The sequence below is a fragment of the Dipodomys merriami genome, unplaced genomic scaffold (genome assembly GCF_024711535.1).
Source record: "Dipodomys merriami isolate MVZ:Mamm:240054 unplaced genomic scaffold, mDipMer1.0.p SCAF_679, whole genome shotgun sequence".
Lineage (NCBI taxonomy): Eukaryota > Metazoa > Chordata > Mammalia > Rodentia > Heteromyidae > Dipodomys > Dipodomys merriami.
The window spans coordinates 316,795-333,798 of NW_027206267.1; the positions used below are offsets into that span (position 1 = coordinate 316,795).

The window sequence follows — 17,004 nt, forward strand, 5'->3', positions numbered from 1 at the left end:
TCATCATTTTTTTTGTAACCAATTTCTTTTTTTTTCTTTTTTTTTCAATTGTGAAAATACCGTACAGACTGGTTACAATTACATGGGCAAGATAATGAGTACATTTCTTATCAAGCATTGTAGCCTCCTTTTTTGTTTCCCCTTCCCATCCCATCCTCCCTCTGCCCTCCCACCCAAACTCCTCCCCTCCCCCACCAAAGTTGTAAAGTTCGTTTTTGACATAACGACTTGTACATATTGTTGCAAAGGGGTCCAACTGTATCTCTATTTAAACGATTTGTTCCCCCCCCACACACAAATTATACCAACATCAAATACAGTGAAAGCAGGGGTTATACCGTGGGGGAGGGACATACAAAGCAACAAAGAAATCATCTTATAAATAAATAAAGTCTCATCATTTTTGCACTTGAATGACTTTTCTTGTTACTATGTATGTTAAGGGTGTGTGTGTGGGATTGCTTAAACACAAGAATAATTATAACAGCTCACAGATGAAACAAATAAAGACATGCCCTTTCTTGGATAATCTACAAGGTTGAGTCAATAATCAGAATATCTTTCTGTGATTCCTTGCAGATATCATGGAAATCAGGACAGTGGCAGTTGGAATTGTGGCAATCAAAGGGGTGGAAAGCGAATACTATCTTGCAATGAACAAGGAAGGAAAGCTCTATGCAAAGGTATTCATTTGTTGATGGCTTAGAGTTAATTTTTCAAACTTGTTTTTGTCAAAAACATTTTTGCCTTTTTAGAAAGCAAAACTGGAACCAATTTTCTTTCCAGTGGTATAATTTAATGATTTCATTAAAATTTTATACCCAAGCATTAAGAAAAAAATGTTTTCTTTGTGCCTTTAGACAGATTGCTTAAGCTGTCTGGACTTTGGTTTCTTCATCTGTAAAATGAGCTGCAATAGCTGATTCTTCCAGCTCTAAAGTCCCATGTGCATTTTAGATACTTGAAATCTAAATTTCCATCTGTCAGTATTAAAGCTCTTTTCGTTAAAGCACACTGCTGACATGAAAATTCTTGGGAAAAAATCCTGAAGTGTTCAATTCATTTATCACATCCATCTCAATGTGAAATATGTAAAAATTTAGCCCACCATAATAAAATGTGATTGACTTTCCTTCGTATTCCTAGAGCTCAGCATAATGTCTGACATAATACTACAGGTGTACTTGAATGATAGCATAGATGAACTTTTAATTTTATTATCCTTGAAGGCCATGTAGCAGTAAATGAATAGAGAGAGGCAAATTCTACCTTGACTACTCCAAATTTGCAGTGCTTAGCAATAGAAGAGTTATTAGGGGAAAATAAGTCCTAATATGACAGAACAGTAGAATCTGACTGCCCACATAATATTTTTGTGGCCAGGTTGCATAAACTATGTATCATGTTGTCTTTTTGTTTTAAATTTAAAAATAAAGGGCTGTATTTAATACACATTAAATGCTTAATCTGAGGTTTAAAACACGTCATATATTGCTTAAGTTTTCTCCCAAATATTGCTTAATCTTAGTTTAAAATTGAATCCTTCCAAAAGTCATTTGAGTAATACAGCACGTTGTTTTAACAGAAAGACTGCAACGAAGATTGCAACTTCAAAGAATTAATCCTGGAAAACCATTACAACACATATGCATCTGCTAAATGGACACACAGTGGAGGAGAAATGTTCGTTGCCTTAAATCAAAAAGGGGTTCCTGTAAGGGGGAAAAAAACGAAGAAAGAACAAAAAACAGCCCACTTTCTTCCTATGGCGATAACCTAGTCAATGTATGGTATATAAGAAACCAGTTTCAGCAGGGAGATTTCTTTAAGTGGACTGTTTTCGTTTTCTTTTTCTTTTCCTTTTTCTTCTTTCTTTTTTTTTAAAGTAACCGAGAAAGGCTGGAAAACTACTGAAAAACTGATCAAGCTGGACTTGCGCATTTTTGTTTATTTTAAGAGACTGCATTAAAGAAAGATTTGAAAACTATACACAAAAATTAGATTTAGTAACTAAGAGTTGTAAAAAGTTGTAAAACTGGTTGTACAATCATGGTGTTAGTAATAGTAATGTTTTTTTCTTAAATTAATTTACCCTTCAGAGTATGTTAGATTTGATTATCTGATAATGATTATTTAAATATTCCTATCTGCTTATCAAATGGCTGCTATATATATAATAATAAATAATAATAATAATAATGCAGATGATGTTATATAAGGTATGTCAGACCTAAAGGCTGCTGGAATGATCTGTCAGATAATCAAACCAACACTAACTAGGAGACGAGCAGCATTTGTGATGCTTTCCAGTGAAAAAATCATAATCCAATCAGAAAATAAGGACTCTTCTAAAAAGTTCTATTATGGAATTGGATCAAATAAGTAGTTTCAGAAAGCATGCTTGTACCTATTAACAAGGAAAAAAAAATCCCAATGCTGCTCAGATTGAAAAGGTATTGCAAAAAGGAGGTTTTAAAAAAAATCTTGTATATAAAATAGCAATAATAATAATACTGTACTTCATCTCACGTGCCACAAAGTAACATTTTATAATCCCCCAAAGTAAAATTCAGAAGTCTTTTAAGTTTTTTTTTCTAGTAACATAATCTGTCTTTTGTATAATTCATATTTGGGACTTGGGCTTTTTAACAATGTTCTTCCCACAAATAATCATGCTTTTTCCCCCTCCTGTGTTATAGCATTAAACTCTATTTTAAGTTGTATTTGAACTTTATTGTTTTGTTATTTAAGTTTATGTTATTTATAAAAAAAACCTTCATAAGCTGTATCTGTTTCATATGCTTTTAATTTTAAAGGAATAACAAAACTGTTTGGCTGAGCTGCAAATTACCCCTCCCCCTTATGACTGACACCAAGTCTGGTACACAGTACTTGGGCCAGCAAATCCTGGAGGGCAGACAAAAATGACAGCCCGCAGCAATGCTTACAATAGATGCCTCACAGGGAACAATACAAATATGCAAAAAATGTTTTGCCACAATTCTCTTGCCAGTTAAATTGGATCACAGAAGTAAAATCATTCCAGAGGAAAAAAATCTTAAAGAATATATTTGAGCACATGAATAGAACAGTGTCATATTTAAACATTAAGGATAGTTAAAGGTAGTAATCCTGTAATCTAGAGGAATACCTTCCATCCAAAAGGTGGCAGTATTGAAAACTATTTTTCTTTTAAATGGCAAGAGAATAATGACTCAAGTAGAGGATATAGTTAGGGATATGAACCCCTGAATGTCATGAAGACCTTGGGCTACGGACTTATTAGAAAGACTGAATATCTACTTCACAATTTTTCCACTAGCAGATGTTGGTAACACTTTATATGTTCACCAAGGACAGCTCAAATTGTTGGTCTGTTAATTATTGTGATTTCAACTTCAAAATGTTTGTCATTAAGGTCTATTTACATTACAGAAACAACAGAACTACGTATTTTCTTGTTCACTTATAAGACCAAGCCAGGCCAGATACAGTTAGGGGGAAGTTTTTCCTGGCCTTACTCAAGTATATTCTAGAGCAGTGCCATGCATGGTATTCTGAACTATTGTCTGATTTGAGAATGTTGAGAGTCTTGTGAACATTTAAAGGTTAGAACAAGGCATTTTTCATATTTGATTCTTTAGTGCCTTTCAGAGTTATCTATAATAAATTTTTATCTAAATCCCTTCAGTGTCTAAATAGCAAAAAAAGTTGTAATAATGAAACTAATCTTAAGTTCTTAAAGTTGAGGTCATTCATGATTAGGCAAAAATACTGTATATACATACAAGAGACGTTACAAATGCCAGCAAATTACTGTTAGATTGTTTTGAATTAGGCAAAAACCAGGATTTATTAGCAAAACCAATCCTGGAAGTAAAGGTTATCTACAAAATCTTTCTAAAAACATTTACTTTTAATTCTTGTTCTTATCCTAGGTTTTTACATTTATCATGCAAATTTTAGAAATAAAAATATGCTTTAGTTATATACACTTTGAATTCTAGAACTTTAAAATTCTATGAGACCGTCATACCATGTACTCATTTATAGATCAGGAAATTAAGGTTTTTTTGTAATTCAAGATCATGTAGCTGGATACACAGAGAACTGTGACGGAGTCTTGGTTACTTAGCATGTGCTACTTACCCTGGGATTCTAATCATTATTAGCAAGCAAGCTTATGTTTTGGTTTGCTTCTATTGAGATATCTTTATATTTTCCACTGAATGTGATTTATTGGCAATTCACTTTACACATAATAATTAATCTGTATCAGAATCATGTAACCAAAAAGGAAAAAAGCAATAATATAGTTTCCAATCCTGATTTGTATTCAACTTTTACGGGTACTCCTTTACTTATAAAGCATTATGCATACTAATTTTATGGGTAGAATAACCCTTTCTAAAATGTTATTTTGAAAAGAATTACGTATGTTGGTCTCCAACAATTAGGGAAAAATTTGAAAGAATGTAAAATATTAACAAAACAAGTAATAAAAATATGCTATCTCTTAGAATTTGCCCTGCTGGTTCTTTAGAGTGCCAAAGAAGATCAAGACTGACCATGGAACCTGCAAGAGTAAAAGCAATAGTAAAAGCAGTTCTATAGCCACAAACACTAGTAGAGTTGTAGAATAAGATTGAGAGAAAAGTGTAAAAACCGCCACTAAAGACAGAAATCTTCTCTCTTATAACTCATGTGATTTTTATGTTTGCCTCCAGTATACATTTGTGTTCACTTTACTATGAAACTGACACTCGTTAACTCCCGAGAGTAACACACATGCCTCAGAAGGACATCCAAGGTTTAATCTGAGGAGTCATTCTTACTCCTTCTCCAATGTATCCACTTGAGCATGAACACAATACAAGAGAGCTTCCACCTTCCCTTGTCTGACATTACACATAAGTAACACATGGCTAAAGAAAACTAAACTCAGTCTAAGTTCCTGTATGTACCAGAGTGATACCGAAAAACATTTAACTGCCTGTTATGGGGTGGTTATCGACCGAATATAACACTGTTCCATCAGAATGAACACAGGCTATTATGACTAACTTGTGAATAACAGATGATTATCAGCTGTGACCCTAAGAATATCTTAAAAGTTTTTGAAAGTGTCTATTAATTGTTCTCTGTGGTTGAATTCTTAACATGTATTTTAATAGAAAATAGTTCATTAAAATTTGTTTTATAAATGCTTCAGAATCATTGTCAGGCTACTCTTCATTTGATTTTTTTTCCCTTGAACTCAGAAGCTGGACACTATTCCTAAGCTTTTTTTATTCAAGGCTAATGCTCTACTTTGAGTCACAGCTTTTTTGTGGTTAACTGGAGATAAGAGTCCCTTGGACTTTCCTTCAAAGGCTGGCTTCAAACTGAGATCCTCAGATCTCAGCCTGCATAACTAGGACTACAGACATGAGCCACTGTCCTCAGCTTGTGTTTTTGCTCTAAATCCACATGTACTAGCCTCAACTTTGAGTCTTAAATATGTGTGTTCACAAGCACACACACACACACACACACGTGCGTGCACACACACACACACACACAAAGCAAGTTCATCAAGTTGTTTAGAGAAATGTACATTATCAAAAACTGCAATTTCAAAATTGTTCTTGTTAAGTTTCTGGTTGAAGAACATTCTGTTTTTGCCAAGATTCGTGTGTTTGACAAGGCTCGGTATTGTCCAGAAAGTCCATTTTGCAAGATGGACTTGATTAGTAAGAACTTTTCCTAACATTTTGTTAAATTTATACATCCTACTCATTCTCTCTAATGAAAACTTGGCTGTCCTCTTAGAACTCTGCTTCCCCTGCAGTCCTCATACCTCATGTATCTTTTTTTTCTCCCCCACATCACTGACACACAAAGTGAAGATGTGTAAGAGGTATATGCATGCCCATAATACCTGTTATATAATTTATGTCTGTTGCTTTCTCTCTCATCACTAGGCCACAAGCTCTACAATAAAAACAGGATGACTTATTTTGTATGGAGACTTACATATCCACATTTATCACTATCTGTTACACTAAGTAAATATTCCCACCCAGAATGTGAATACTTATTTCCAAATGTATTTATTGAAGGAGTGCACAAACAAATTCCTATTTAGTGACAGAACAATGAACACACATTACTATAAAGCATCAGCCTATTCCTATCCAGTGTGGTTGTTTGCAACTAACAGAATGTACTATTGTTTTGTGCCACCTGAAGAATAAATTACTCAGAAGCATCTAACTTTGTTCACTTTTGATCATAGCACTTTTACATTATTCAATACAGTATTCTATTTATACTCTGGTTGTCAAGGTGTGTACAGGGCTGAAGACACTGGTGCTCTCTGAATCTTTGTTTGTTCACTGTGAAGTCTATGAGGGTTTGGCTCCTGCCACACAGCAGGTGGGAAGCCAACTTCCTTCCTTCAGTCCCCTACTGTTCCTCAGGGCATCATCTCTTCCCCACTTGGGACCAAGAAAAGGTATGGGGATGGAAGGCATGTTTCCTGATCCAATAGGAGGATTCAATGCCTTTACTTTCAGTGCCTCCAGGGTTAGGGGCAACAGAGTTCTCAGAGCTGTCCCAGAAGAGTGGGAAGTATTTGTTACACGGAGTTATTGAGTACCTGGAATGTGGTTGTTCTAAATCAAGAAGGGCTGGGAGCTTAATGTACACAGAAACAAAAATATATAAATTTAATATTATATTGGCTGATTAAAATATTTTGGTTATACAGGGTTAAATATTTTGTTTACAAATGAAAAAAATAGTGTAAATAATGCATTTCATAATACGATACCTAGTGGTGAAAAATGAAATTCAGAATTTCTTACAAGTACTGCCAGTATACAGACCATTGTATTGGGGTGGGAGGTTCAAGAGACACTTACAAGTAAACCTATTGCAGACCATCAAAAAAATTTTGGAACCCAAACTAGTAATTAAAATGTCTTGGAAAGCAGGGTACCCAAGAAAAGAGAATTAAATGATTTTAAAATAAATTTAAATTATGAAAACAATTCATAAAATCTGGATAGTTCTGTAAAAATGGTCAATTTCCAGTTTTTTGTTTGTTTGTTTGTTTTTTGGTCCGATCCTGGGGCCTGAACTCTGGGCCTGGGCGCTGTCCCTCAGCTCTTCAGCTCAAGGCTAGTGCTCTACCACTTGAGCCACAGCGCCACTTCCGGTTTTTTCTTTTTTGCTTTGTGGTGCTGAGGAATCGAACCCAGGGCCTCATGTATGCAAGGCAAGCGCTCTACCACTGAGCTACCTTCCCAGCCCAATTTCCAGTTTTTTATATATATCTATTCTATTTCTAAAAAGTAATCTATTATACTTGGTATAGTATAAAATTCAACATAATACATCTTATTAAGTTGCTACTACATTAGGAGTTTGTATGTCAAGCCCTCTTATCACCGCCTGACACTCTTACTCGAGAGTGATCCACTTGTTTACTGGGTAATTTCCTTGTTTTCTTTAAATGATATATGAAAAAATACATTGTGGAGATTTTGCTGGCTTAATTCTTAAAGTGGTATTTTACACTGATTTAGGGTTCTTTCATTATTGTCCTGAGCAGTGCAAATGGAGATATGAATGAAAATTCAGGTAGCTCTTTGTGACATGTAGACTCAAAACTCATCAGGCTGTGACAAAGTATTTCTGCAACATCATCTAATTATCTAAATATCAAATAGTTATTGTCTAAAAATAAGTAGTATGTATCCTTCATTTTTTTCCTGCATGGCACCAAATACAGTAATCTGTATTAGGTACTTAATGAATTGTCTTAGTGCTTGCAGTTTATCATTTATAAAAATGATGGGTTTGTTCATGTTTAACCTTAAAGTTCAGCTAAAGCGAAAAACATTGGGTTTAAAATTGGGAACCCTATAAAAATAGTTTTTAAAAATGATCTTTTGAGTTTAAAAGCTTACATTGTATTGTACCACAATAGGAGAAATGAGCATTAAAACTAGTCTCGTAAATAATCTGACAATATGCTGTTTAGGGAGAGCTGGCTTGTAAATCCTGAGTCATTCCAGACACTGAAATTCTATAACTGCTTACATTCCAGTCCTAAAAAGGGAGATATTGTGCCAGTTTGTTTGGAAGGCAAACTTTAACTATCCACTGTCTGTTTATTTCATTAAAAACCAAAACAGAAAGTTCTTTTCACTAAAATTCTGGAAGAAAGTTAATTCCGTATGACAATATGCATCTCAAATGTCAAGAAGAAGAAGAAATTATGTTTTAAATATGCTTTAGATTAGAAGCAGCAACTCTAAAACAGCAGCACACATGAAGTGTAGATTATTCTATTCCTTGAAAGTTATATATATTCATGCATTCATTCTCATGTTTTATCCTAATTCTACGTTTGACCTGATTCAAGCTTTCTCCAGAACAAAGATTAAAGTTTTTTTTTTTTTTTTTTTTTTTTTTTTGCCAGTACTGTGGCTTGAATTTAGGACCTGGATGCTATAGATTAGGATTTATGCTCAGGGCCAATGCTCTACCACATGAGCCACAGTTTCACTTTCAACTTTTTGTTGGTAAATGGGAGGTAAGAGTCTCATGCCTGGGCTGGCTTTGAACTGTGAACTTTCCACCTTTCCTAAAGTAGCTAGAGTTACAAGCGTGAACCACCAATACCTGGCTACGATTAAAATTTTAATATACACAACTCTTCCTCCACACAACACACAAAGATATGGAGAGGGAAATCATGAATCCTACATCATCAGTCTCTATTCCTAATCCCACATCAACAATCAAAAACTACAAAAAAAACCCCACCCCAAACTATGTCAGAAGATTATTTCATGCATATTAGTAGAAGTCAGGAAATAACATCATGGAATAACAAGAATATAGGCATTCACAAAGTTTAAAATGCATAAAGCAAAAACTAACAAAATTACAAGGACAAATAGTTAATGTCACAGTTAACAGAGATTTTATATTGCCTCTCAGCAGTAGATTAAATAAAATATGAGAAAAAATACAGAGGTAACAAACTTTCCTCTAAAGGACTAGATAACATTTTAAGATTCTTTCAGGCCACATCAATGGTATTCTTTACTGAGATAGAGAAAACAATCCAAAAATTCATATGAACAACTAAAAAATCTAGAAGAGCCAAAGCAATTCTAGGTAAAAAGAAGCAATGTGAGCTGGGCACTGGTGACTCATGCCTGTAATCCTAGCTACTCAGGAGGCTGAGATCTGAGGATCTCGGTTCAAAGCTAGTCTAGGTAGGAAAGTCTGTGAGACTCTTATCTCTGATAAACCACCAGAAAACCACAAGTGCCACTGTGGCTAAAGGGGTAGAGTGCAAGCCTTGAGTTGAAGAGCTGAGGGACAGTGCCCAGGCCCCACAACCAACCAACCAACCAAAAAAAAAAAAAAAAAAAAAAGCAATGTGAGCAGTATCATAATATCAGACCTCAAACATTACTACAGAGCCATAACAACAAAAACATCTTGGTAATGACACAAAAACACCTGAAGATCAATGGAATAGACTGAAAGACACAGAAATAAAACCATACACTTATAGTTATCTGATATTTGATAAAGGAGCCAAAGACATACAGTGGTTAAAAAAAATAGCCTCTTCAATAACTGGTGTTGGGAAAACTGGGCATCCATATTCAGAAAACTAAAAGTGGATCCCTCTTGGTCACCATGTACTAATATCAATTCAAAGTGGATCAAAGAATTCAATGTCAGACCCAAAACTTTGAAATGACTGCAAGAGAGAGTACGGGAAACATTAGAGCATATAGGTATAGGTAGAAACTTCTTGAACAGAGTCCCAGGGACACAACACATAGGAGAGAGTCGGTAAGTGGGACTACATCAAAATAAGTTTCTGCACAGCTAAGGCCATAGTTACTAGGCTAGAAAGACAGCCAACAAACTGGGAGATCTTTTCCAGCAATGTATCAGACAAAGGCCTAATAGCCAGTTTGTACAAGGAGCTCAACAAATAACCACTCCCAAACCTAATAAACCAATCACTAAATGGGCAAGGAAAAGAGACTTCTCAGAAGAGGAGGTAAGAATGGCAAAGAAACACATGAAGAAATGCTCCTTATCCCTGGCCAAAAGGGAAATGCAAATAAAAACAACTATGAGGTTCCATCTCACTCCAGTAAGATTGGCCAACATTGTGACTTTGAACAACAAATGTTGGTGGGCATGTGGGGACAAAGGAACCCTACTGCACTGCTGGTGGGAATGTAAACTAGTGCAACCTCTCTAGAAAGCAGTCTGAAGGTTCCTCAAAATAACTAACAGACCTTCCCTATGACCCAGCCATACTACTCCTAGGCATCTATCCTGAACATCATGAGCCAGGATATGATAAGTATCCCTGCACATCCATGTTCATTGCCACACTATTGACAGTAGCCAAGATGCTCACAGTAGATGAGTAGATCAAAGAAATGTGGTTACCTATACACAGTGGAATTTTACACAGCCATTAGAAAGAATAAAATAATGTCATTTGCAGGGAAATGATGGAACTAGAACAAATCACGTTGAGTGAGGTAAGCCAAGCTCAAACAAATGGTGCATGTTCTCTCTGATATACAGAAATTAGACCTAAGCATTGGGATAGGATGAATTATACAGGATTCTAGATACAGCAGTGAGATCAAAAAGAAGATATTCTTAAGAGAGAAGGTGCAATGCCTAAGTGCCTCTTCATATTTATATAAAATAATATACATACTGAAATGAACTGCCAGATATTGAAACAAGAGACTTACTTTTCCTTTCTTTCTTTCTTTCTTCTTCTTCTTCTTCTTTTTTTTTAAGTTTTTGATGGTTCTGTCTTCTTTACCTTATGTATGGTGCATTCAAGAATACACCTTCAGGGCTGGGAAGGTGGCCAGTGGTAGAGTGCTTGCCTTGCATGCATGAAGCCCTGGGTTCGATTCCTCAGCACCACATAAGCAGAAAAAGCCGGAAGTGGCGCTGTGGCTCAAGTAGTAGAGCACTTGCCTTGAGCTGAAGAGCTGAGGGACAGCACCCAGACCCAGAGTTTAGGCTCACCACTGGACCAAAAAAATAAAAAAGAATACATCTTCAGAGCCGGGTGCCAGTGGTTCACGCCTGTAATGCTAGCTACTCAGGAGGCTCAGATCTGAGGATCTCGGTTCAAAGCCAACCCGGGCAGGAAAGTCCTTGAGACTCTTATCTCCAATAAACCACTAGAAAACGGAAGTGATACTGTGGCTCAAGTGGTAGAGTGCTAGCCTTGAGCTGAAGAGCTGAGGGACAGCGCCCAGGCCCAGAGTTCAAGCCTCATGACCAAGAAAAAAAAAAGAATAAAATAAATTAATTAAAAATATATTACCCCCCCCCCCCTCTAATTGTAGGGCATGAACTCAGGGCCTGGGCATTGTCCCTGAGAGCTTTTGCTCAAGTCAGTGCTCTATTACTTTGAGCCACAGCTCCACTTCTGGCTTTCTGGTGGTTAATTGGAGTAAGAATTTCATGGCCACTTTCTTGCCCTATCTTTGAACCTCAATCCTTAGATCTGTCTTGAGTAGCTAGGATTATAGGCATGAGCCATCAGCACCCTTCTATAAAACCTATTCTTAAGAGCACAGGATAGTTAAAAACATGCTACAAGATTTGTTCCACAAAACAAAGTTTTTGACCTCTGATACAGATATGAGTAACAGTATTTGGTCTAAGTTGAGAAGTCAAAAATAACTGCAGATGTGTAATTCTCCCCAGTACACATGGAATAATCACCACAAACTAGACCATAAAATACATCATATTATATTAAGTATGGTCTCAGGATATAATAGTTTTCACATTAAAATAAAAAAAAGTAACAATAAATATCTAGAAAAAGTCACATTTTCAGATATTAAATAAGACCCTTATAAATAACCCATAGGTTATAGAAGTTTGAAAATATTAATTATGTAATAAAATATAGCATATTTAAATTTGAAGACTACAGCTAGATCGGTGCTTATGGGAAACTTATAGCTTTATGCGCATATAAAAAGAAAAGACACCTGGCACTGGTGGCTCATGCCTGTAATCCTAGCCACTCAGGAGGCTGAGATCTGAGGATCACAATTCGAAGCCAGCCCAGGCAGGAAAGTCTGAGAGACACTTTTTTTTTTTTTTTTGGTCAGTCGTGGGGCTTGAATTCTAGGCCTAGGCCTGGGCTCTTCAGCTCAAGGCTAGCACACTACCACTTGAGCCACAGTGCCACTTCCGGCCTTTTTTTCTATTTATGTGTGCTGAGGAATCGAACCCAGGGCTTCATGCATGTGAGGCAAGCACTCTACTGCTGAGCCACCTTCCCAGCCCCTCTGAGAGACTTTTATCTCCAATAAACTACTTAGAAAAAGCTAGAAGTGGCACTGTGGTACAAGTGATAGAGAACTAGCCTTGAGTACAAAGAAGCTCAAGGACAGCATCCAGGCCCAGAGTTCAAACCTCAGGACCCACAAAGGAAAAGAAAATAGTAAAAATGAGGCAAAATGCAACTTGTGGTTGGAAGATACATGAAAATTATTCATGGGTTTTTAAAATCACTTTTCTGTAAGTTTAATTTGTACCAAAAAATCCACAAATAATTTAATTTTGTATTGATCCAAACAGTTACAGAAAAAAGAAAAAAACAAAACCAAAAACCAAAAACAAGAATAATTGGTTTGGAGTAGTGGACTACTCTTTCCATTCCAAATTTCTAGAAAACATTTTCCAAATACATATATGATGTAGATACTAAGTTGACATTAGCAACCTCAACAAGAAATTTCATGTAAGTACTAAAAAAAAATCATACATGGTAATATTTTCAAGGGTGACATTGGGGAAAACCAGAGCTCAATGAGTCTGTGAATTCCTAGTACAAGTATCTGAAGAGTAATAATTAACTGAATATTTTTAGAATCATAAATCAACTAAAGAATAGCTATCAGAAGAGCAGATTAAATTTGCTAGTCTTCCTTCTTCCTGGTTTATAAATGAAGGCATTGGAGAAGCATACGGTCTCACCTCTCCTCCTCTCTCCCTCTTCCTCTCCCTTTCTCCCAACCCTCAACTAGCTGTTTTAATTTTGCTGCACAATGAAATTGTAAGAGGAGCATTGAAAAGTAGAGAGCCTGGATTCTGAATTACCTGGTCAGAAACAAGGCCTGAGTATTAGACTTATGTTTGGTAGTGGGGATATAGCATAAACAAGAGAAAAACAAATTCATCTTACAAAGTTCATTAATGTAATTAAAGAGGTTGGCAGCCATTTGACATATAGTTCAAGAACCAAAAGAGAATACAAAATATATAAAAAATGGGTATTTTAAATGATTTATAAGTGGATTTTTTAATAAAGGAGTCATCCGGAACAAAACATCCTATGGAAAAATGACTGTCTTCCTTATAACAAAGTAAATTCCAAACAGATGAAAGAAACAAATTGACTAACGAAAGGAAGTAGTGAAAAAATACAGGTAGGTATTTTCATAATCTTAGCTAAATCTAGACAAAAATGCCACAAAACTGAAATTCTGAAGCAAACACAATATACTAAGTAAAAATATTAAGCTCATCCATTGGCAAAATAATCTTCCCATCACACCCATACAAAAAACAAAAACATCGAACCAGCAACAAAGAGTAACACTATTACCAGCTAGCAATATAAGCTAAGAATGAGAATGTCTATTGTATCTGTATGGATACAAGTTCCAAAAAGAAACAAATAATTGTAACAGGTGAACCAGAAAAACCCTTAAGCATGTATCATTGTAACAACAATCTAAATAAAATGGTATTGAGACCTTCACAAAAAATGAACTAAGAAGTCAGGACCAAAAAATAACCTAATTCCTTGGTTTAGGCTGCCTTTCTCTTTCTGTGGCTCACACAACAAACATTTACTTACCAGTGCTTATGCGTTCTTGACTGCTTGCCATCCTTTCCATCAGTGATTTTGCAGGTGCTCTATTGACCCCATGAATTGTGGTGGTGATGAGGTCTTTCAGATTCCAATGGGTCCAAATGTCTTTTGGAGGTTTTAGACCTGTTTATAGAAAATGCACATTTGCCAAATCAGATTACATTATCAAATCCAAATTTTCTATTTTCAGATGGGCTCATGATCTTCTGCCTGGGACTGCCTCTGTGTAGCTAGGATTACAAGAGCAAACCACCACTACTGGCTTAAACTTTGAGAGGGTCTCACTAACTTTATGCCTAGGCTGGTCTCCAACCAAGACTGTCTTATCTTTGCCTCCCAAGTAGCTAAGACTATAGGCATGACTCACTATGCCCAACCTCAGTAATTACTTTTTTAGAATTAGTTGTCCACTAGATAATATACTCAGAAGCTATTAGTTTGATTAATCTGAGTGACTCTTTTTCAGTTTTCTTTTGTTGATATAGTAGTGGCTCTGGTTTTCAAAGTGTAAGCATTTATAGAGTGATTAAAGAACCAGAGTCTGGAGTTTATGAGTGTGCAGAAAATAGTGGCTTGGGTTATAGGATGTGGGCTGACTCACTACTGTGGTGGTTTTGATGCCTGAGGTGTGGGCATGTACTCCGCTGCCATAGAGCCAAGGTCTAGATTGTAGGTATGCACAAAGAAGCAGCAGCACCAAAGTCCCGGACAGGCTTTCATTTGACCAAAGGATATTGGTGATATCAGTGGCAAAAGTCACCAGTGTCCTCTGAAGCAGGCTGCTGAAGTCTCTATTGATAAACACCAAGGGAAGATCCACTGTGAAAGCCTCTAGGAGTCTATGGCTGCTGCTATTAGGGCTGTTCAAGTCCTTAGCAGCAAAGGTTGATGTAGACTGCTGCAGGAAAGGCCACTGAGGACTATAGTTGTACCAGCTATATGCCCAGTTCTGATAACCTCCATCTACCCTTGTTCTAATCATCTCGGTGTTACCCATATTTTTATCTCCCCTATCTTCAACACAGTCACATTAAAAGGGTTATAATTCCACTTCAATATAAAAATTGGGAGGGAGACACAATTCAGTCTGTAAAAGAACTTTTAAGAAATTTCCTGCTCCTCACAGCAGTTGAAAGTATTTATCTTTCACATATGGTATCATTTCTGTTGTAATACTGTAATCTGTAATAATTTCATTGATTAAAATTATTTTGCCTTTTAAAGCTAAGAACTAATTTGATTAAGAAGTTAAACATAGGGGCTGGGAAGGTGGCTCAGTGGTAGAGCGCTTGCCTTGCATGCCTGAAGTCCTGGGTTCGATTCCTCAGCACCACATAAGCAAAAAGAAAAAAGCCGAAGTGGTGCTGTGGCTCAAGTGGTAGAGCGCTAGCCTTGAGCTGAAGAGCTGAGGGACAGTGCCCAGGCCCAGGGTTCAGGCCCCATGACCGGAACCAAAAAAAAAAAAAAATTCACTAAGAAGTTAAACATAGCATTTAAAAACATGCTATTGTATTATAGCATATTTAAATATAAAGATAAATATATAATTATGTATTAATAAATATATAATCACATTTAATATCATTTTTATAAGGCAAAGAAATATCAATTTCTTGATCTGGCTTTGAACTCTAATCATCAAGTCTCAGCCTCCAAGTAGCTAGGATTATAGCCATGAGCCACTGGCAGGCACCCTGCTCAATCCCCAAAAGTTAAGGATTCAGTGTAATAAACAGTACTTAAATGACATATTCATACCTGTCAGCCAAAGGTAAATGGTATTCCCTAGATCTTCTTTAAATTCATCATTAAAGAGGTTCCTAGACTCTGGAAATGCTTCATAAAATGCCGTACAGATAGCTTGTGCCAGACAATCTGGGTACACCTGGAGTTAGTGTAGATTAATTTTATATTTTCTAATTATCACATTATAAGTTTAAAATACAGGTATATTGCTTTTTTCTTAAAGCTTATTTTTAACCATTTTATTACTTCTTTGTAACTTTAAGGAACATGAACAACGAAGAGAAGAAAATTAAGTTGATCTGACAGCATTTGGTAAAAAAAAAAAATTAACTTCAATACAGGATGAAGTAAACAACTGAAGTAATTTGATGATTAATCTTTTATTTCATTTAACCTTGCTGTTGCTACCTTCTTTTTAGAAAAATGATACACATGGGTTGAAAGCATATTTTTAAATAATTATATTGTTCAGGAGCATTTATATATTGCAATCAATATTGTTCAAAAATTAAAAACAAGATATAAACAAATACATTGCCTTACAAGTATCCCATTAACATCTTTATTAACTTCTTTTCAAGGAGTGACTAGATATAAAAAGATACAAGATTTTTTTTTTTTTGTCAGTCATGGGGCTTGAACTCTGAGCCTGGGCACTGTCCCTCAGCTCTGCAGCTCAAGGCAAGTGCTCTACCACTTGAGCCACAGCACCACTTCCAGTTTTCTGGTGGTTAATTGGAGATAAGAGGTTCACGGACTTCACTGCCTGGGCTGGCTTCAAACTGCAATCCTCAGATCTCCTGAGTAGCTAGAATTACAGATGTGAGCTGGTACCTTGCAAGATTTTTTACATTGAAGACAAATATATATATCTATTTTGGTATTCTGCATTCACATGTTAAGTCGCTAATTGAGTAAGATTTTATTTTTTTATTTTTATTTTTTGTTGTTCGTGGGGCTTGAACTCTGGGCCTGAGCACTGTCCCTCAGACCTTCAGCCCTCTACCACTGGGGCTATAGTGCCACTTCCAGTTTTCTGGTGGTTTTTGTTGAAGATAAGAGTTTCATGGACTTTCCTGCCTGGGCTGGCTTTGAACTGTGATCCTCAGCTCTCAGCCTCCAGAGTAGCTAGGATTACAGGCATGAGCCACCGGCACCAGGCTGAGAGCATAATTTTTTAGTGGCTAATACTTACTCCACATCAGACAACTTTGGTTTCAAAAGTATGTTCTCAAATGTGTTCAAGATAATAAGTTTTTCGAATTCATTCAGGCTAAAAGTAGTCAGCATAATTA

The 17,004-nt window shown here is 36.1% G+C and overlaps 2 protein-coding genes across 2 annotated transcripts in view; one reads left to right on the forward strand and one right to left on the reverse strand.

The window, feature by feature from the left end:
* LOC138815878 (fibroblast growth factor 7) overlaps window positions 1-5,213 on the forward strand; it is a 58,112-nt gene extending 52,899 nt beyond the window's left edge. Inside the window, exons 3-4 of the mRNA XM_070005258.1 lie at window positions 580-683; window positions 1,586-5,213. Of these exons, the coding sequence (XP_069861359.1) occupies window positions 580-683; window positions 1,586-1,780 (299 nt within the window). The 3' untranslated portion in view covers window positions 1,781-5,213. The remainder of the gene's footprint in view (window positions 1-579; window positions 684-1,585) is intronic.
* LOC138815873 (protein FAM227B-like) overlaps window positions 1-17,004 on the reverse strand; it is a 119,683-nt gene that overhangs the window by 79,434 nt on the left and 23,245 nt on the right. Inside the window, exons 10-11 of the mRNA XM_070005253.1 lie at window positions 15,722-15,848; window positions 13,949-14,086 (exon numbers count right to left, since the gene is read on the reverse strand). Coding sequence (XP_069861354.1) covers window positions 13,949-14,086; window positions 15,722-15,848 — 265 coding nt within the window. The remainder of the gene's footprint in view (window positions 1-13,948; window positions 14,087-15,721; window positions 15,849-17,004) is intronic.